General features: G+C 31.2%; 2 protein-coding genes across 2 annotated transcripts; both read left to right on the forward strand.

Moving 5' to 3' along the window:
* Positions 1 to 54: 54 nt before the first annotated feature.
* On the forward strand, positions 55 to 1,779 carry LOC112686148 (probable basic-leucine zipper transcription factor Q). The gene is made up of 2 exons (XM_025558327.1): positions 55 to 167; positions 278 to 1,779. Exons 1-2 carry the CDS (start codon positions 156 to 158, stop codon positions 1,496 to 1,498), a joined length of 1,233 nt encoding a protein of 410 aa, XP_025414112.1. The 5' UTR covers positions 55 to 155; the 3' UTR covers positions 1,499 to 1,779.
* A 5,021-nt stretch (positions 1,780 to 6,800) lies between these two features.
* LOC112686124 (alpha-protein kinase 1-like) lies at positions 6,801 to 10,471 on the forward strand. The gene is made up of 3 exons (XM_025558277.1): positions 6,801 to 6,833; positions 6,939 to 7,680; positions 8,863 to 10,471. Exons 1-3 carry the CDS (start codon positions 6,813 to 6,815, stop codon positions 10,245 to 10,247), a joined length of 2,148 nt encoding a protein of 715 aa, XP_025414062.1. The 5' UTR covers positions 6,801 to 6,812; the 3' UTR covers positions 10,248 to 10,471.
* Positions 10,472 to 21,700: the final 11,229 nt, after the last annotated feature.

Raw genomic sequence — 21,700 nt, forward strand, 5'->3', positions numbered from 1 at the left:
ATTAGTGCCAAGTCCGAACGTATATAACCGCAATCGTTGATCATCGAACGTATCAGTCGTGTTCGATCGAAGTTTGCGCGGCACACGGAGACAACACGTTCATACGTTTCAGTATATTGAACAACTGCAAGTGCAAGACCGTCGAGTAAACGAAAATGGCATCCAAGGTAAGCGTTCTGGAACGCAGATATCGGATTTTTGAAAACAATTCAAAGTCCGAAAACTGACGGTTGTAACATGCTTAATATGTCCCCTTCTCTATTTTAACCCTTTGTAGATGTTGTCCGTCTGTTTGGTGATCGTTTTTTCCGGCATGTGCTTGTGCCAAGACAACGCTGCGTCGGTGTACTCGCAACAGTCTGATGGTTCAAAGGCATCGTTGCAAACGAGATCGGCTGCCGTCCAACAGATCAAACTCGAAGACATCGAACGCGATTCTTTGGCCGCGGCCGCTGCTTACGGCCAGAAAAACCAACAGCAAGCCGGCAAACCTGCAGCCCCCGCAGCCATTGCTCAACAACAACCGCAGCAACAGTCCTACCAGGCCGTCGCACCACAACAACAGCAACAGCAACAACAACAGTTCTACGTGCAGCCGTACAACGCCCAACAACAACAGTTCTACGTGCAGCCGTACAACGCCCAACAACAACAGTACTTGGCCCAACCGTACCAGTCCGCATTCGACTACGCCGGCGTGCAGTACATGATCATCAACCCCAACGCCTACAACCCTGTGAACCCGATTTACCAGCAGTACTACGTGCCAGCTGCTCAACCAGCCACCGTACCCGAATACGTGACCAAGCAGTCGATCCCGGCCCCGGCCCAACAGGAGTACAAACAACAACAAGCCGCCGTCTCGGTTCAGGCCCAACCGCAGTACAGACAACAGTTCGCCGCCGTCGCTCCGTCCGCTCAGGCGCAACAGGAGTACAAACAATTCTCCGGAGCCGCCGTGCCGTCCGTCCAGACCCAGCAAGAGTACAGACAACAGTTCGCCGCCGCCCAGGCCCAACAGGAATATAAGCAACAGCAAGCCGTCGCCGCCCCGGCTCAGTCCCAACAACAGTACGTCGTCCCCGCACCCGAGTACCGGTACGTCCAACAACCGGCCGCCGCCGCCGCCGCCGCCGCCGCCCCCATCGCCAGTCCCGTCGCTAGTCCCGTCGCCAGCCCCGTCGATTTCTCGTACGTCACCCGCCACCCGGCCACTACCGGCGCTCAGTTCAAGGCCCAGCCGCAGCAGTTCCAGTACAACACCGTGCCGCAACAGTTCCAACAACAACAGTACTACTACACCGTACCGGCCTCCGCCGCCGCCCCCGCTGAACAGCCACGCGTCCAGCAGTCGGCCAAGAGCCAGTACTCGTCGGGAGTCAAGTCCACCACGCCGTCGCCGTTCAAGGAGCCGTTCGCATACAAGTTCGAATCCTCCCCGCCGGCACCGCAACAGCAATCCGGTTCAGCTTACAGCACCCTCAGATACTCCGCCTAGACGTGCCGTGGCCGAGCACGCGTAACTCGCGCGCATCGCGTACAACCGTCAATCATTAATCGTTATCATTATTATTATTATTATTATTATTATAATTGTTATTATTACTATCGTTGTAGAGTTTAAGGACTATTAGTGCGTTCGTCTCGATATTATGTGTTATTTATTCCGGGATCGTCTGAGTCGCACGCATCAGCTCACGGGTACCCTCGTGCCCGGGCGCGTGCGTGCACCGTGCGTCCCGAAAAAAAATAAATAAAATAAAATTAATAAAAAAAAAAACAAAAAATCTCGTACTCGGTTGTATCGTGTATTTGTCGACTAACTTCCCATGTTTTCGAACCGTGTTCGCGCTCACCGTTTCGCCAACACGTCATTATTTATTGCGATATCTTGTGGCGTTTCGTGAAAACGCTTGTGAATACACGTGAAAACGCTTCGATCTATATATATATATATATATATATATATATACATGTACAATAAAAAAATGCATATATGTATGGAACGAACACCATTGGTGTACTTGTTTTCAACGGGCCGCCGAAAACTTTTCCATTTCACATAACGGCCCTAGAAAACGTTTAATCTCGTGAAACTGTTCGCGACTTACCACCGCGATCAGGTATGCGACGTGTACGCGTGTTGCGCAATAGTCGCAGCGCGTCCGTCGCACGATAAACGGTACATTATGTACCGATCTATTATTACTTTTGTGGCCCGTGCGCGCCACTCGTTGAACATCGACTCGACTCGTTTCTACGGTCGGTTACGCAACGATTCACTTATGTAAATACGTACTTCCTAATTATTGCAATTAAGCGGTTTAACATATTCCTGCTACTTACTAAATCAATTGGTTGTTCGCGTAAAAGGAAACGTGCGACTGGCATTAGAAGACGTCTATAACATTACAACAGTAGCATTCGTACTACGAATAACGTTTGTTTGGTTTTATCGAACTTCGAGGGCGTTGAATTTAACTATATTTATATTTGCTTTACTAAATCTAGAGGACAATATTGATTGGAAAATAGTTCAAACGTATTTATGGTTACTATACCGTCCGTAATATTTAAAAAATTTGGTCTAAAATCGAAGGAAGTCGTAACTAATTTTAAAAATATATGGACATTGTGTAAAAATGTACTTAAAAATTTTAAAATAAAATAAAATAAAGCAGTTAACATCATGAAGTCTGGAGTACGTTAATTTATGACAATGTTAACACACTTTTACAGTTTTAACATAATAATAGTTTATTAAATTAAAAATTATTTTATGACTCGTTTGAATTTCATAAAATGATTTTTAAGTAGGTATGTTTAAACAGAACAGTGTATTTACTTATCCGATAGATTAAGAGAATCTCTTAGTTCATATTATATATGTTAAATATTACATATTACTATGCAAACCTTAGTATAGGGACCGTTTGAGTTCAATACAAATTTTATATAACAACTTTGAATGACTAATTTCAAAAATAAAAATAAGTTGACATAGTGTTGCATAAGTATTAGGTTTCTATAAATTATTCTAGTTATCTATTTCATAGCAATGAAAATTAGAAAACTATGATATTCCAGCAAAATATGAGGAATAAGTTAAAACAACTTTACATCTGAGAGTAAATGACTCTTACTACTTTTAACTCTTTATTTTATCTACTATAGGGTAAAAAAAATATTTTATTTTAAAATTTTTAATTGAATACCAAGTTAATGTAAAATTACTTGTCAATGTGTGAAAGTATATATTTATAAAAAAAATTAAGAACGTTTCGGCTTTTTTTTCTATTTCTTTATTTTTTATGATTTATACACATATTATAGCTTTCTATATGACAAAATATGTTAGGTAGTAGATTGTTTAAAATTTACAAGATAAATTTAATATATTAACCTACACATAAATAGTTAAATATAAATAATATAAATATGTGTAGATACATTTTACTAATTAATATTTTTAAGCATTTAACTGCTTAAGCTATATTATTGTATACGATACCTTTTAAAATATTGTTTAATAATATCAGCTTAAAGTCTGAGCCCAAAATTCATCAAATGTTTTAATATTTTTAAAATGTTTATATTTTAGAAAATTTAGAGATTATTATGTTACAATCTATAATATAATGATGATTCAATGTATAGTAATTTTTTTTCGGTACATCGTGATGTACGATGACAGAATATCTCTTCAATTAAAATTCCGTTATTTTCAAACACACTAAACTTTGGTTAATTAAGTTAATTTTAGAGCTCATAATAAAAATCATAGAAATCATTGCGGTTGATCTAATTAAGTTTAATTTTAAATTTAACGATTAATATATTATGATTATGTTAAATATTATAGATTAATTTATGAACTGGATATTTATGATTATAATTTAATTACTCAATTATGAAATGAAAAATTATTATTACATATTGTCATTACTTTAGATGATGCTATTCTTAATGTGTAGAATAATATCCCGGACACGGACACATAATACTCAAATTGTTGATGAATGAAAACCGTCGTTGAATGAAATTTGTTTCGTAAAATTGAAATATAAGATACACTATATATATATATGTGTGTGTATGTGTATGTGTATTTGTATGCGTGTTTATTATATAGGCAAATACTGATTAAAAAATTTTTCACCAACGAGTAAATTACGTATTTTTCCCGGACTGTACAATTTATTGTGTAACAATTTAACACATGGACTACATAAAAAACGAAGAAAAAAAGACATAATAGATGGCGGTAACATTCAGACATGACAAAATGTTTATTGGGACCACCATACATTTGAAATACTTTCCCTTGTGAATTGTTCCAATAGGCAATAGTGATGTTATACAATAGTCAGTAAACTCTGATACATTTAATGATTCCGTCTTCATCATACTGGAAATAATGAAAAATATAACAAGAAGTTAATAATTTCTAAATTCTAGCGAAAGTTGAGTTATATTGGTTATTTATGTTATATCTGTTTCAAATTAAAATGTGCCTAAACGAAAAATAAAGGATTTCTGATTTTATCAGACTTAAAATTACTTATAAATAACGATAATGATCATAAAAAAAAATATATTTGTACAAGAAAATCTAATAAACATTTAGGATCATTGACCTAATTTTATCTTCATATAACTAATTAGTATGAGTTATCTCAACCATTATGATCCGTCTTCATGCATGAGGATTTCACATCAGTTAGCATAATATACGTTTTGTTTCGAATTATTATACATAATAAATTCGTTGAACTTTGTTATTTTTAAAAACTCGTATAGCAAATTGTGTTGTACGTAGATTAATATTTAGTAACAATACGATATACATAACTGAATAAAATTGAAGCAGAAACTTTAAAAACAAGGGCATTATTTGTCGACACTTATTGTTGTTATAATTTATTAGTAGAAGATAATTAGACAAATGAAAAAGATTATACTGTGTATTACAGACTTTATCATTACTCTTCTCCATTAGAATATGTGTACAATTTATAATTATCTGCTTATGTGTAGACGTTTACTATGAAAGAGTTTTCACATTTTTTTTTCGTAGTTGCTTACTATTATGGTAATTAATGTCATCTTAGATCAGTTTCACAACTAATATGCGTAACGGGTATATGTTTAATTTCCATTCAGATCGTAAGCAAAACCGTTAATTCAGTCTACTATGAAACGAATCTTGAAGGAGCCTGTCCACGTACTTCACACAGCTGATTGTTTTTATGTTTTTAATACATTTTGAATATTTTATTATTAATTTTAACGATGTATTGTCTTACAGAATGGCTTTTTAAAATTTTTAAAGATTGTTAATTTATTAAACGATAATTTTAAATTGTATACTCAATGAATCATTCTCCAAAAAACCATAGTTTGAATATATTTATAACGTAGAATATAAATAAAAAAATAATTTAATATACCAATAGTATTTTAAGTTAATTAATAGAATCTTAATTTAAATAATTTACTGTTAATTTTATTTGAATGAATATTATGTTTTAATTGCTTCTATATATATATAAAAAAAAAAAAATCATTTAAATAGAGATTTTGCTAATTAGAGCTCATCAAAGTTCAAAATAACTATTTCATATTGTATTTTTTATTTGTGTGACTAAAAATATACTACCTATTGGAACAGAATACTAATTATAATTAATTTTAAGTACATGTAAAAAATGTAGCGTATATCATAATTTATAAGTAGTAAAAGTAAGTTAACACGGCCACATTCCTATAAATAATTTCCATTTTTTTATAATATTAATTGACGAACAATAACTATCACTGGATCCATTTTTAATGCATTTTAGCTATATGAATCCTTATTACTTATCATAAAGTTGGAAACTTTATAAATAATGACATATTTTTTTTATCTCTTCGAGTTACCAAATTTTTAATTTATAAATTTATAATAATGTATATAACAAAATAATATACTATTAGTAAATAAGAACTAATTAATTTAGTTATTATTATATTATATTGGTTCATTTATAAATTTATAATGTGTTAGTTATTCATATGCTTAAATGCATTTTGATTTCAAATTTTCAATTACCAATAAAGTATACAATATATATTGGTTGAACTAAAAAACTACGAATTGCATTCATCATAATTTCTTAGTTAGATTTTATATGACTATAAACATGTTGCAACGTATTACATCAAACAATATCATAGTAATAACTGTCACTAACAGCATGTCATCTCGGAATAAAATAATAATTTAGTGTCGGGAGTACTCTTTAAGAGTCAATTAGAGACGGTTTGAAAAACACGATATATTAGGGAGACAAACATAATGTAACGTAGAATACAAGATCGAGGTGCTTGAGTTTTACTTTCCTTTATCATTTAATTAGCTTTTACTAAATATATTTGTTTTAATTTATTGAACACACGAGTATATTTTTATTGCATTGTGATGAGTTTTCCACTTTCTGTCCGTCCACCACCATCCTTTCAATTATTCCGCTTTCTTGATGCGGAACTGTCTTGGATAGAGCTGACCAAAACGGACAAACATTCTTCAGTCGTTCAATCACGGTTTTCCGACACGACTCCGTTCGTCAATCTAGTACAGTAACTCGTGCAGAATCGTCGTTAGTGATTTTTATTTTTTTTCTCCGTCCTTCATATTGCATTCAATTCATTAGTGCTTTTAAACAACGATATGACATAGTGAAACTTATATTTTATTTTTTTTTTTTTTGCAAGATATATTGTGTTTTTATTTCGTTGGCCGAAAAATATTTTATTAAGTCGAAACCATTATGATGAATTTAAATATTTTGGTAATATTCATTGTTCAGTATATTAATTTTGTTTCAGCACTATACATGTGCTATTTTTTCGATCAACATTTGTATTAACTCGTAATTAAAATTTATTGTTTCTAGGTGATTTTATGCTTTGTTCAATTTACATTGAGCGAAGACCGAATATCCGTGGACACGGTAGGTACAATAACAGCAACTGCAGGTTATTCGATAACCGATAATCACTCCCCAACTGCATCGAGTCTGACTTCAAGCATAGAATTCCCGGGTGACCACGATACTTCGAAAGACTCGTCTTCGTCGGTCGAAACTTATTCCCCGGGTGCTGACTCCCGAAGCACTCAAAGCTTAGGACTGCGAAATAGACAAGCCAGAGGAAAGCCAAGCCAATGGCAATCGAGTGGAAGTGTCGAAGAAAAAGATCCTGGAATCGCGACATTTCCGTTGACTGATCATCATGTGAGCGAACAATTGTACAACGTTAAGCCTCAGACGTTTGATATTCAATCGTCGCAGTCAACAGACATTAAAAGCGATGAAAGCGTCGAGAAGACCATTGCGTATAACAAAAAGATGCAAAAGAACGATGGTCACGATGACCGGCCGGTTTTTACCGATTGGTCAGAAGAAATTCGTATGAAATTCGACAATGATAAACCAATTAGATCACGTAGGAAGAACAAAAATCAGCAGGATAGTGTACAACAGGAGAAGAGAAAACAGCAGATGAAAAAGTTGACAAGTGGAAATACCGATAAAAAAGATGGCTGGCAAGAACTGACTCCTAATATGGAAATGGCTACCGGGATCATAACAACCGTACCAGATCATGATTCTTCACAGGATACGTCTGGTAGCTCAGGTACGTTAAAAAATAACTATAAATTTTGTTTTTTGCTCATTCATGTACAAAATATTTTTGAATAACACAACGCGATTGTATTTCTCATTTCGCTAAATTTATGAGTAAATTAACATTTGTATTAATATTTTGTACAACATCAGTAATAAATTATTAATATTTATGATAAATTTAAACACTTACATTTTCTTTGATAGGAATAGTATAATTGTTTTGGAATTTTGAATAAAAGTGAAAAAAAAAATCTAATTAAATGCAATAGCTACTAAAATAACTAAATAAATTGTTAAAATATTTATTAACGATCTTCGGAATGTTATAATCAAAATAATTAAAATTTTTTACGAAAAACAATAATAATTAACAACTACACAGAAAATATTTTGTTTATAAGTCTTTAAATGTTAAATTTAATAGTAAAAAAGAAACAATTCCGGATAAATAATATGATAAATAAATCAATACTCAACTGTGTCAGTACTGTCGAAAATAATACGTCGGGCACAAAAGTAAAACGCTACAATTATACATACTTTATAGTTAATACATTATTTATGAACAATTATCCAAACCGTAAGGATCTATTCTTAACTCAACTACAAATTTAAATCATTATAATATTTCATTTGTACGGAAAACATGGAAAGTATAACTATAATGAAAAATATGAAACGATATTCGAGTCATTAAAATCTTACGGACTAATTAAACTCTTCTATTTCCTTCGGTTACTAAATCTAACCAACGAATTAATGAAAACTAATTAATTTACACGGAGTGAAAATTTTTATTCCCCTGTAGTGTTTTATGATTATACATAATATTTTGCAACAGCGGTCTGTATGCACGTTAATGCACACTCGCGCACACACGTGCGAACGCGAATCGATTGTTTTTTGACATTAAATTATAATACCTACCGTGGTGCGTAGTAAAATACATAATATGATACGTTGAGGATGAGCGTAAAATAATCGAAACCATAACGTTGGCGGCGTTTTTTTCCACACCGTCATTGTGTATCCGTCCGACGCGACGACGAGAGTATAATAATGCGATCCGTCGCTCGCCGTCGGAGAAAGTGTTTAATCTATTACCGATACTCATTCCGTTTATCGTATGTTACTCCGGGTTTTTCCGTGAATGTTTTTCAAACGCATTGTTTTCGTACACTCGTTGCAGAATCGTTCAAGGTGTCCCACCCGGGCCTGTACCACTCGGAGAGCATGTCCAGCATGGAGACCGCGGAACAGGTGGAGCCGCAGAACTTCAACCACAAGCAAGTGCTGTCGAAGATGAACCATTTCGACTTCAGTAACGCGGTGTCGCAGACGAACAAGATGCCGCAACCCAGGGAGAAACGGCTAAACTACCAGGTGCCCGGCGGCGGCAACCTGGCCGCCAGGTACCCGTTCAGCGGTGGCGGCATCGGAGGCGGTCAACCGTTGCATGGTCTGGTGCCGTCGTCGCCCACGCCCGCGGTCGTCAAGTCCGTGAAAATCGAACAGCCCAACTACCACAGCATCGTGGTGCCCATACCGATCTCGCACCAGATGTACGCGGCCATCGGCGGCGACCCTAGCTTACCGGTGCACGGCCACCAGTTGGCCAGCAGCACGGTGCAACAAGCGATGATGTCGCTGCCGGTCGTGCACAACGTGTTCTTCAAGACGGACGAGAACGGAGGCGGCAAGACCATGCCGGCCATAGTGATACCCTTGAAACCGGAATACCTGCAACACTTACAACAACAGCAGTACATGCACATGCAGCAGCAGCAGCAGTCCTCTCAGGACGTGGTGGCCCCGGACTCGCAGAACGCGGCCGGTCACCAGCGTCCCGTGCACCAAGTGGGCAGCGGCACCAAGGCGTTGCATTACCAGCAACAGCATCAGCAGCAGCAACAGCAGCAACAGCAGCAGCCGTTGACACCTCCGCCGTACTCGCAAAAGCCGAAATCGGTCAAGGTCAAGAAGCCGTTCGGCTTGATAAAAGACGAACAGCACCGCGTCGTCAAGCAGCCGTTCGGTCTGCAGCACCAGTTCTACAACAACCCGTTCGCGGGCGGCGCAGGAGGTAGCGGCGGCGGCGGAGGCGGCGTTGGCGTCGGAATCGGCCACCAGCAGCAACACCTGGCGCACCAACACCACGGCCACCACGTGCAGCAGCAGCAGCAGCAGCAGCACGACTCCGCGGACGATTCGCGGTACGTGCAGACGCCGGCCGCGTCCGTTCCGCCGGCCGGCCACCCTTACGCGCAGCCCGGCCACTCGCTGATCGTAAAGCGGCCGCACGCGTACGGGTACGCGGCGCCCGTGGTGCCGACCGCGCCCAAGTACCTGCAGGCCGTCAACAAGTCACCGCAGCAGCTGCAGCAGCCGTCCACCGAGGAGTTGGCCTCGGTCATCGCGCAGCAACAGCTGCAGCCGTACAAAGCGACCACGTACCACCCGGGTTTCGCGTACCTGAACGGCCCGGACGACGAGTACCCGTACAGGCCCATTTACAAGGACATGAAAAAGCGCAGCGACCTGTCACTCCCCGTCCGGGACGACCGGCGCAAGTGATTCACCACCCCCGATCGACATACTACTACTATTGCTACACTACAATATTAAACGCCTAAACGGTTTTCAGGACTTTGTCGACCTACTACGACAGTAATTGTTAAGGATTATTCATCTATAGGTAGACGAAGACTATACGCTAAGACGGAACAACGTAATTATTATTATTGGTCTACGATAAATTAATATTTATAAGTATGTGTGTGTGTATATATATAATAATATTTTTAGATTCGCATTGCTACTGTTATTATTATTATTATTATTATTATTATTATTAGCATTATTATTATAATATTGTGTGACTCGCCATATAGTATTCGCGAACAATAAATCGTTACTATACAATATGAAGTAAAAAAAAAAAAAAAAAATGTATTAATCTTGTATTAAAAATCGTATATCTCGTATTATTACGAGAACCGTAGGCCGTCGTCGGTAAGTAGTCGGGTACGACGTTCTGTTTTATTCCGACGGTCCGTACAATCACGGTACGCTGATGTGCACGCGTTATCATGATACATGCTTTCGACAGGCACACGAAACATCAATAACGTACGGCCGTACGCACCACGTGCGTTGTCCGCGAACCGTTTTTACCCGTTGTCACGAGAGCCATCGACAGGTTAGCGTTGCCCGCGCGAACGGACAACGCGGTCTCATCGCAGCCCGACCGAGCCGACGACGATCGCCGCCGAAGGTTCGTGAAACGTCCCGGTCGCGTCGCGCGTGCGTTGCTTTCACGCAGACGTACATCATTCCGAATCGTCCATTAAAATCCGATTTCCAAGTGAAACGTGCACTGTGTATACGTAGAGATGCGTACGAATATTTTTGTATCGACCGGTAGTCGTCGCTGTGTTTTTTTTTTTTTTTTCTAACATGTTCAACGAAACGAAAATTGTGTTTATTTACACGCGCACCGATTTACGCACGATTATTTATACCGGCTCGCGCGGATCCGTTACGTTAATGTTTTCGTCCGTGCAGTCGAGGTACATTCGAGTTGATTTCGGAATCAACGAACCTTGTCTGTTTCATCTCCGACGTTCGGTTTTCGATATGATAATGACTGAGGAAATCTATCGCGTTCGAGTTCGTATTACTAACTAACTCGTAACGTCTTCCGCGTGTGCCGCATATATATAAATGTCGATTATTATGATCTACGTAAAAATATTCCGATTAGTTTCCTCGTCCCGAGCCGATGGCAATTCCTCGGGTAGAAATTATTTGAATACCGCCATTACGTTGGTCGAAAACCTTTGAAAGCTAGTTTTTTTTTTTTTTTCCATTCGATATTTGTATCTAAACAATAAAGTAGCTTAATGCTACTCCGAATGTACTCTGATTTTCTACGGCCATTTCAAAAATTGCGTTTACAGTTCGTGCGGTGGATAGAATATCGTGTTACGTCAACAGTATGTATTCCCGAGAAAATTAAATATAAAACATGAACAATTCGATACTTCAATAATTTAAAATTGAACGAGTTGGAAAATTGTCCAAAATATCCGAGTGGTATAAAAACGATTTATGTAAGAACGAATAAATAAAATAAAATATTATAGGTAGTTTACGGTAATTCTGTGGTTTTTCGATGCTTTAATTGTTGTTGAGGTTGAATGATCACTAACCTAACTAATAACCTAACCATAACGTTATCATAACGCTATCAAACTAAAACGTTTCAGTACAAAAGCTTAATTAGAGACTATTGTCACGTTTGTAACACTTAGATATTAATTGATTTAAGTGTGGAATGGTTTGGTTACTACATAAACAGTCGGGATGGACGTAAACAACAAATTCGATTAAATCATTCCGTCCCATCGCGATAGTACACTAACATTTAAATACAGCCACAGTTATAAAAAAATGTGATCGTTTTCTAATATGATCAATCGTCGTTTTTACAACACATATGATAAAAATATAATAAATAAAACGTGAATACGACTTTTAATAATAATAATAATAATAATATAATAATACATATACTATCTCTATTACCATCGAATTACACCTATTATTATTATTATTATAAGAATTTTCGATTGCAATATATTATAACAGCACAGTACAAATTATAATGACAGTGTGGCCAATGCGACGAGATGGATGATGTGATAATGATGTTTGACGATGATGGCTGATGTATGCATACTCGGTATACAATAAGTGCAGATGCAGTACCGTGCAAGGCGCCTGGGCATGAAAACGTGAAATTTAATGATTTCATGCTTTCCCATGCCCGCTGGCTAGAAAAATGTACAAGGTCCGACAGAGTAATACTCATGTATACATTTTCGGACGATTCACTTTCAATGATTATCTTAGCTCGATGAATTCGTGCTAAACAGATTTAAACATTCCCTCTTCGAAACGCGGTTGGCGTTGCACACGATACCGTAGAAAGTGAAATTCACCATGCAGAATGGTAAACAGTTATAATTAGAACTCTATTTTTATTATTTACCGTACAGGGCGATTTTTTTCGTAAGATTCGTATCTTTAAAAACTCGAAGAACTCAAATGGTTAATCTTTGTTATTTAACTTAAAGTTTCACCCAAACCCCGACGTTTTTTAAAATTCTTATTGCATTGATTTTTCGTACTTCTGGCTATAAATATCAGTGTATTATTAAACGATGACCACGCTACCGTAGTTTGTTTTTAAGATTAATTAGCATGCTTTATAGAAGATTTTTATGGAGGTAGAGATATTTTATCTTATTCGTTATAAATTAGTATGTTCACCTACATCGTTTAAAATATACGATAGAAATATAGATACGATAAGTACATAACGTGACATCGACAGTGATCGGTCCCGAAGGTAGTGGATTGACATGATCAACACTAATATTAACACTTAACAGTTTTATTGGAAATCGAACCGCGTTGGTAAATTATATATACCGCGTTTTTCGAGATAATTTGATATGCTAACAAATTCGATGCTTTATTCAAAGATTTTTATGAGTGAAGAACGCGATATAAATAATATATTTTCCTCTTTGATGATGACCTGTACCTACTACATGGTATTGAATAAGATTTATTTTATGAAATTTTAAAATCTCTTATATACCTATACATTTTAAGCAAAAAAAAAAAAAAAAAATCATTGGTTTTATTATCATCGGTAAACGCTAAAATGTATTCCACTGACTATAATTTCATCATCCCGGATATGTTTTCATCCACAATTGAAATTGATGGAATTTTCCCCGCTTTAATATCGCAATACCGTAAAATGTTATAACAGCAACCATAATATCGAAGAACAACAATAATATACGCTCTAGTGAATAAGTAGTAGGATTTTTTAAATCTAATCTACAGATTAAAAGCCTATTTTCATTATTGTGAATAGTAACTCCGGAGTATCAGTGAATAGCGTAACAATGTAGTCTTAATGATATGGTGAACATACGTACTTACATTTTGCAATTTTATAAACTATATAGTATTATAGAGTAGAGTTAAATGCTTAGTTTTGAAATTTAATTAAAAACATTTTTATTTTAAATATTTTATGCTTTTTCATTAAAAAAAAAAAAATACCGATTCACTGGTTTAAACAAGCATTTTAATAGTCAATTTAATCATATGATAATATTATACAACTATTTACTTAATTTCATGTAAATCATAATATTATTCTTTTTATAAACATTATATTTTTAAATATATACATATTATAATATATTTATAATATATATATTTCAAAAGTTGATTTATTTTAAAAAATGTTCATCGTCTTAAATGTATTATTGATGTACCATATATATATAACGTTTATTTATTGTAAATATTTGTTTAATAAAATCATTAGTTTGCATTTTATATCCTTTTCGATACTTTTTAATATTAAAATAAAATTAATATCTATCAAAATATGTGATTTCGACCACATAATATATTTTATTTAATAATTACTTTCTAATGGAGATTTGAATTGAATTAGAAATTCCGAAATGTTATTAGAAATTATTTTATTAATTAATGGTTTTTTCTAAAATTTGCAATTAATGTCAAACAGAAATACTTAATTGTACATTCATTTTGTTGAAGTAATGGTGGATTAATAGTGTTAGAAAGATTATATGGAACGAAACGTGAAAAAATATATTAATTTGTTAATAATGATTTATTATTGTAACTTAGGTATAAACTATATATGAACACATTTTACCACAATGAGATGTTATTGTTTAAAATTGTCTTCCTGTATAATGTATTGCGTTTCAACTTTTGTGTTTATTATTATAGGTTGTGAATTTTCTCTTTTAATAAAAAAAAAAAAGTGTAATAAATAATGAATGTATAGTATAAGATTGTAATACAAAGTTATTTTTTTATTTTTGTATTTTTGTGGTTTAATCTTTTGATAATATGTTATAATTTCACGATGTGTTATTGTAGGAAACTCGAATTTAACTGACGTTTGCTTATCTAATATGTTTTATCATTCTACTTTTTTTATATCATACGTCTTCGACCCATTAACTTGACAGATATTATCGTTCATAAACCTGTATGCATTTTGATTCTACTCTGACGCATGAGATTCTGCGTCTCACTTAGATCACCGTAGTTACACGAAAATTGACCGCATCTGTAGTGCATTCTGGAACACTACGGTACACCATTGTGTGTTTCAGTTTTGGACTTATTTGCGTCACATGGCAGTTGGCTAATATTTAACTTGATTGAATCAACGGTATTTCTAATTAACACTCTACACATACTAAACTGTAGTTAACGTCTGTTCTATTTATTCATTTCGGATTTTAAGAGTATATCATATTTTATCATTAAATTAACTGTTCAACTTTTACAACTTTTTGTATTTAAACTAAATGAAATGGAATTTATACAAAAAGACTAATAGTAAGTGTTTAATTAACAAACTAACGAAATGTCAAGAATATATTTTTTTATTTTCGTATGCATTTGGCAAACGCATTAGTAAAATATTGAAAAAAAAAAATTATTCTTAGATTTCTATCGAAACATCTAATTTAATTTCTTAAGGAAAATTGGTTTACGAGCTATGGGTTTATGGGTTTGTTAATATTTAAAATCAGTTCATTAGGTAAACTTGAATCTTTCAAAATATAATGAAATATTAGTTATTTATATTTAATTATATTTATCGAATTTATTCTGAAGTAGTGAACTAAATACAAAATACAATCCGTACAAAAAAATAGTTCAAGGTAGTATCTTGTATATATATACATACATACATATATAATTTATTTTTAGTTTTTTAAATAATATAATCAAATAATTTTTTTTTTTATTTTTTGATATAAGAAAGTAAAATACATATACTTCAATAGATTTCGAATGAACTACGAAGTATAGAAATGGGCTTAACAAAATTTAAGTTATTCTATTATATTATTAGACCAAACCTAACTAAATTTGATGATTTATTTATTGATGTGTATAAAATGGAATTGGCTATTTTGTAATGCCAAATTCTACGTGAAATAAATTGCATATTATTCTTATGTAAATTAAGATTATGAAATGATATTCTTTTATTATCAAGAAAACGATTTGAAGAAATACATACCTACTAAACCGATTTCTCAATATATATTATGCAATATGTGTAATAAAATGTATCATTATATTTGAAAACTAATTGTATAACTGACAGAATTACACTGTCACATCTAGATTCTGTAATATTAAATGTAAATAAGTTTTTTTTTCTTAATTCATATTTTATTTTAACCACATGAGTATATAAAAATATGAATAACTTAAATTTATTTCAACAGTATTGACAAACTGATTACCGGATATATTTTTCAACAATATGCTAGCTATATAATTTAGTTGTTGGTATAGGTACATCAATTTAATTGAGGTGATAAGTCAAATATTTAATATATCTACTATAAATGTCCCAAATCAGATTTTAGTTTAGAACACTTTAGTCTCACAATTGAATGTAATTCATTATTTGTACGAACTATAAAATAATTCAAAATTAATTATATAATTATCTATATCATAAGTACATGAGAATTTTTTTTAGTGCATGTTAAAAATCTAAAATATTTTTTTTTTTAAGTTCTAGAGTAAATTTATTTAAATAAATTATTATTAATAATTTGATTGCACTGAATAACTATAATTATTATACAAACAATTAATTTTATTATTTCGTTAAACTATATGGTGACAGTTAATACTTTCATACATTCATTCATCATTTTCGGAGAATAATATCAAAAATTTGTTTGTAGTTTATTCATAATTTAACATATATAATTTTAATTACATTTTACACCAGTTACAATTCACATGCTATATTTAAAGCGAATTTACTAGTTAAAATTATCTTAAAAAACAATATATAAGTGCAACAAATAAAATATTTTATGAAAAATATACCAAAAGTATTTAAAAAATAACTTAGATTTCGTAGACTATAGTTTTATTACATAGGATTTAGTACTCATATTATAGAAATGTTAAAACGTTTATAAGAAGTTAAATATAAATTAAGTAGCTCTTTTAAATGGATAGTTGATTACTCTTTAATTATTATGATTAATAAATATTTATAAAAAAAAAAAAAAATAAGTTTCAATTATATGTAATGTGCCGTGAGGATTTACTTTTTGATGGGAGTAATAGAAACTAATTTTTCTTTCCTCTCTAAATTATTAAGACTTCATAAGATATTTGTATACTATTGTTATGCTTATTAAGCATTTTTGTTTCGAGTTTTAAAAGTAAGTAAAAGTTTTTTGTAATAACGATTTTAATTTAATCGTGCATTTATACTCAATTTTCAGTTAGAGTAATATAAATTCTTTTTTTACTATGTTTGTACGCCATACGTTTTAATATAAAATAAAAACGATTATGAACTACATAACTACCTATTGTATTTTAAAAAGATAATGTATTTTGAAATAAGGTGATAATAGTTGTAATTATATAATATAATACATAATTAAGAGTAAAACATTGTTATACATGTTGTGCGTAAGCTAATAATTTTAAGCATACGTAAATGTGTATTAGTAATTGTATCATGATTATATTTTAGGATGCAATTTATAGATAATTTTATAATACTTGGCCTACAATTAATAATAATTATACATGTTATATTTGACCATAAGAATGAATGAACTGCTATTTTTATATTATTATTGTTTATTTTTATTTTCTTCATCCTAATGTTATATTTGAATCTTAATTATTGATATTCGCAGTACGCATTATAAAAACTGTTTATAATCATAAAGAAAATGTAAGTTAGTTAATTAAGTATCGCTTAAAAATTATCCATCTTAGATCATTAAAACAGAATTGTACTGCAAATAACCAGTTAGTTCACAAAAATTTTTATGACACCTAATAAGTGCCAAATATAACGATATAATATAATTAAGCGAATTCTGTTTCACCAATTATTTTTTTTATTGATTTTTCAACCAGGAACATAAATTTTTTGAATTTACTATAATATTTTATTGATTTTATTGATTTTAGGATGTTCATTATGTACTAGCATAAAAGCCACCAAATCAACATTCAATATATCCGATTCAATTTCAATAATTTTGAACGAATTCAAAACTTTATTAACTCGTAACATTATTAATGTTTTTTTTTAACAAACTCAGTACAAGCTTCTCATAATAGTTTATAGTATTATTATTAAATATTTTATCTTGAAACATCACTACAATTTAAATTATCTGTATTTAATTCCCTTAATATACTATACCAATATCAAATAACTGAAATATTTAATTGTTTTTTAAACATTAGAATCATATCATCAATAACATAAATATCATAAGCTATACTATAACACATTTTATAAATTTGTTAATGCATTAATTTAATGAAAAATTTAAAAGTAAATAAATAAAAAAAGTAAAAAATTAAACAAAAAATATGTATGCGTAATAATATTATACAATATATTATTAACATTGTTTCTTATGAATGTTTTTTTACATTGTAATTCTTTGTATTTTTTTTTATTTTATTTTTTATTTTTTTTTTTTGATACTTTATTATTAGTAAGTACAATCACATTATTTATTATCATCTACTAATAATAAATAATATATTAATATATGAAGTATTTGATATGGTTTATTATAATGTACAATGATATCAAGAAAATAAATATAGTAGGCGTAAGCATATAGGCAATCTAATAATCTCTATGAAAAATTAAACACAGAGAGTAGATTTAGCTCTCATTAAATTAAAAAATTTTAACTATCGATTGTTAGAAAAAACGTTAAATTATTATAATACACTGTAAATAATATTTTAGAGCTACTAGTATTAACGATATAAATTTATGTATGGTAAATGTATAATAACTGGTATTACATTAAAATATTAATAGTAATTTTTGTAAATAAAAATGTCTACTAGTAGAAAGTAACATATAAAAATAAGTATTAGATTGTCCAATAAATTATCTCTTATTCAATAAGACTCATATCCATAAGTCGATGCAAGTTTATGGAGAATAGACCTATTGGATAACAATGATTAACCAAGTGATCAATTATTCCTCATTCAATCCGTATAGTCTAGATAATTATAATTTCCATTACATAGATACAATAAATATTAAATTCAAAAGTTTTCTCGAGGGATAGGTAATCCTCCGAGAAAACTTTTGAATTTATTACATAATCATTGCATTTTGGAAATAATATTTGGTTTGTAGTAAAATATAATTTTCCAGAGTTTAATTTCGTACGGGTTAAAATTTACAATGATTACACAGAAAGTTAACAATAATAAACAATAATAGTAAAACAAGTAATAATAGAAATAATGATAAATAGTAATAATAGTAACAACTATAGAAAACAAAAATAATATATAGGTTTTAGTTAAAATGTGATGATGATAACATAAGGTTATAACATAAAATAGCGTGCAATAAACGGTTATAATCAATGATATTATGGTTCAAATATTTTATTTTAAAATAAGACTAATTCCTTATTTTTTTTTTATGTTGTTATCTAGAAAATATATATCATATAGTAATTAATTACACTTAACATTTATAAGAATACATCATAAAAACCAATAACAAATAATTTACAATTCAATAAAGTGGAAGAAAATAATTATGAGTGATTTTTAAATGACCAATGTAGCATAATATAGCGTAGTAATGTATTAGAGTAGTCTTTTAAAAAAGATACATCGGGCATTACTAGTCCTAGTTGGCCAATTTATCGATGATAGATGGATGATCACATCATCCAAGAATTTAACAACGAATATTTGTTCCTAAACTACGAGTCCTAATTCACTGACTTATAAAAAACATACGGTTTTCTTAATATAATAAATTTCTAAAGTTGTTATAGATTAAATGGAAAAAGTATAATGTTCTTAACGATAATATATAGAAATGTTTTTATCTACATTAAAATTATTTGGTTGTCATGTTCAAACGTTTTACCTAATAAAAAATCCCATTATGATACAGGTTTTGAGTATGAGACTTTTGTTGTGTCTAGTTTTTTTTCCCATTAGTATCAACTACAATTATAGATAATATATATAGATATATATATATATATACAGATTATACCTTTAATCGTGTTATCAACAATAACAAAACAATAGATCATTAGAAAAAAGAAAATTATAATTTTTAAAGTATATTAGTGTTTTAAAAAGTTAAACAGTATTTTTGTCCAATTATTTACTGTATGTTGAGCGTTGGATATCACTTTATGCAGGCTTTTAAGAGAGTATGTATTCAATTATTTGTTAAAATAATAAGCTTTGTAAGAATAAAAAAAAAGACATTAAATTAGTCGTATCTGTAATACAGTAAAATATTTAATTGTAGATTCTGTACACAATTGAAATATAATTTCGTGAAATAATTCTTAAATTATTTATTAAATAATTAATGTTATCAAATTTTAAGTTTGAAACATTAATCAATAAATTGGCCGAGTTGAAAATTTAAGTAATTTCAACAATTTTTTATCCATTGAAATTAAATTACTATTTTTATCAAAATAAATGTAAATAATTATTAGGTGAAATATTACACTATTTCTACAGTCTTTTTAGTTTTTATTTTATTCACATGGAAAAAAAATTATTGGTATAGTTGAAAAATTACATCTCTAGATATAGATAAGTAATCCTTGATTTAAAATGTTGTAGTATAAAATATACAAGCAGTTTTTTACAACTAAATATTTAAGAAAAATCTCATTGTAAAATCAATACGATCGTTTACAATTTAGATCAAAGCAATATTATAGATTATATTACCATAATTTGTCTCAGCTATAATAATTAATGTTAATCATATTTATAATATTAATTATTGCATAGTTTTAGTATCGTACCATTTTCTAATGTTTGATTATATACCAAAAACTAAGCTAATAAGTAATAATATTTTTTTCTGACTTATTTACATATCAGTATTATTAAATTTATAACAAAAGAGTATTATTTGAAAACAATTCTAGTTTACAATATTTTGTGAGATACGAAAGTTAATATTTAAAAAATATGTATGCATTATATCTAGCAAAATAAACATTTTCAAATAAAAAATATGCGCTGTATATTCATAATTCATAATTATATCAGTTAAAATTACTGTTTTTAATATATTTTTTTGTAATTTAATAATAATAAATAAAACATTTTATTTTATATCAGATATAAAATAAAAAATAATAATATATATAATGCATTGTAAACATTGTAAGCATTATGAGTTATAAACATCCGACCAATATTCTGTACCTTCGCATAACTATTCTTGCTAAATAATATTTTGATTTTCGCTTGACCTAGTGTTATCTTTTTTTTTTTAAAAAAAAGTTGTGATCAACTATCGCACTAAAATAAACCACCTCAAGATAAGTTAAGCGTATTTATACTCCACCATAAATAAGATAGTTAGAATTGCATACAGTCATATAATTTAAGCATGTTGTTTCATTAAAATAAATATAAGCTCTTATTGGAAAATTTTTTGCATTTTTCTTTCATATCGGAAAAACTATCGAGAGCAATTAAAAAATTATACCTCTGAAAACTACAATGTCTATATTTTTGACTTTAGTTAGTAGTTCTACTTAAAAGTTTGACATTCAGTTTAAGAAAACTTAAATTAATACATTCCTCGTTTAGCTCATATAATACGATCACCTTTTACCATAAATAATTGCAGATTTTATTAAAAATTCCAAATTGAACATAATATATCAGTTTCTTGTGGATCATTTGAATTCATATTGAATTTATTTTATATGTTGAACTAATAAAAAAAAAAAAAAAAAAAAACAGGAAAATGATTTCCGGGATCTAGTAACCAGGTGTTTTTGTTTTCCGCGTTTTCGACGACTCTTTGAACGTATATGAAAATAATTTGAAAACGA

This window comes from Sipha flava, unplaced genomic scaffold, assembly GCF_003268045.1.
Source record: "Sipha flava isolate LNK unplaced genomic scaffold, YSA_version1 2_pilon_pilon, whole genome shotgun sequence".
Taxonomy (NCBI): Eukaryota; Metazoa; Arthropoda; class Insecta; order Hemiptera; family Aphididae; genus Sipha; species Sipha flava.

What these genes read in the sequence shown, in the direction of transcription:
- LOC112686124 (XM_025558277.1), top strand. Translation starts at nt 6,813, where the DNA reads ATGATGAATTTAAATATTTTG. An exon ending in TGATGAATTTAAATATTTTG is followed by an intron (nt 6,834 to 6,938) that starts GTAATATTCATT and finishes TATTGTTTCTAG; the next exon opens with GTGATTTTATGCTTTGTTCA. An exon ending in GGATACGTCTGGTAGCTCAG is followed by an intron (nt 7,681 to 8,862) that starts GTACGTTAAAAA and finishes CACTCGTTGCAG; the next exon opens with AATCGTTCAAGGTGTCCCAC.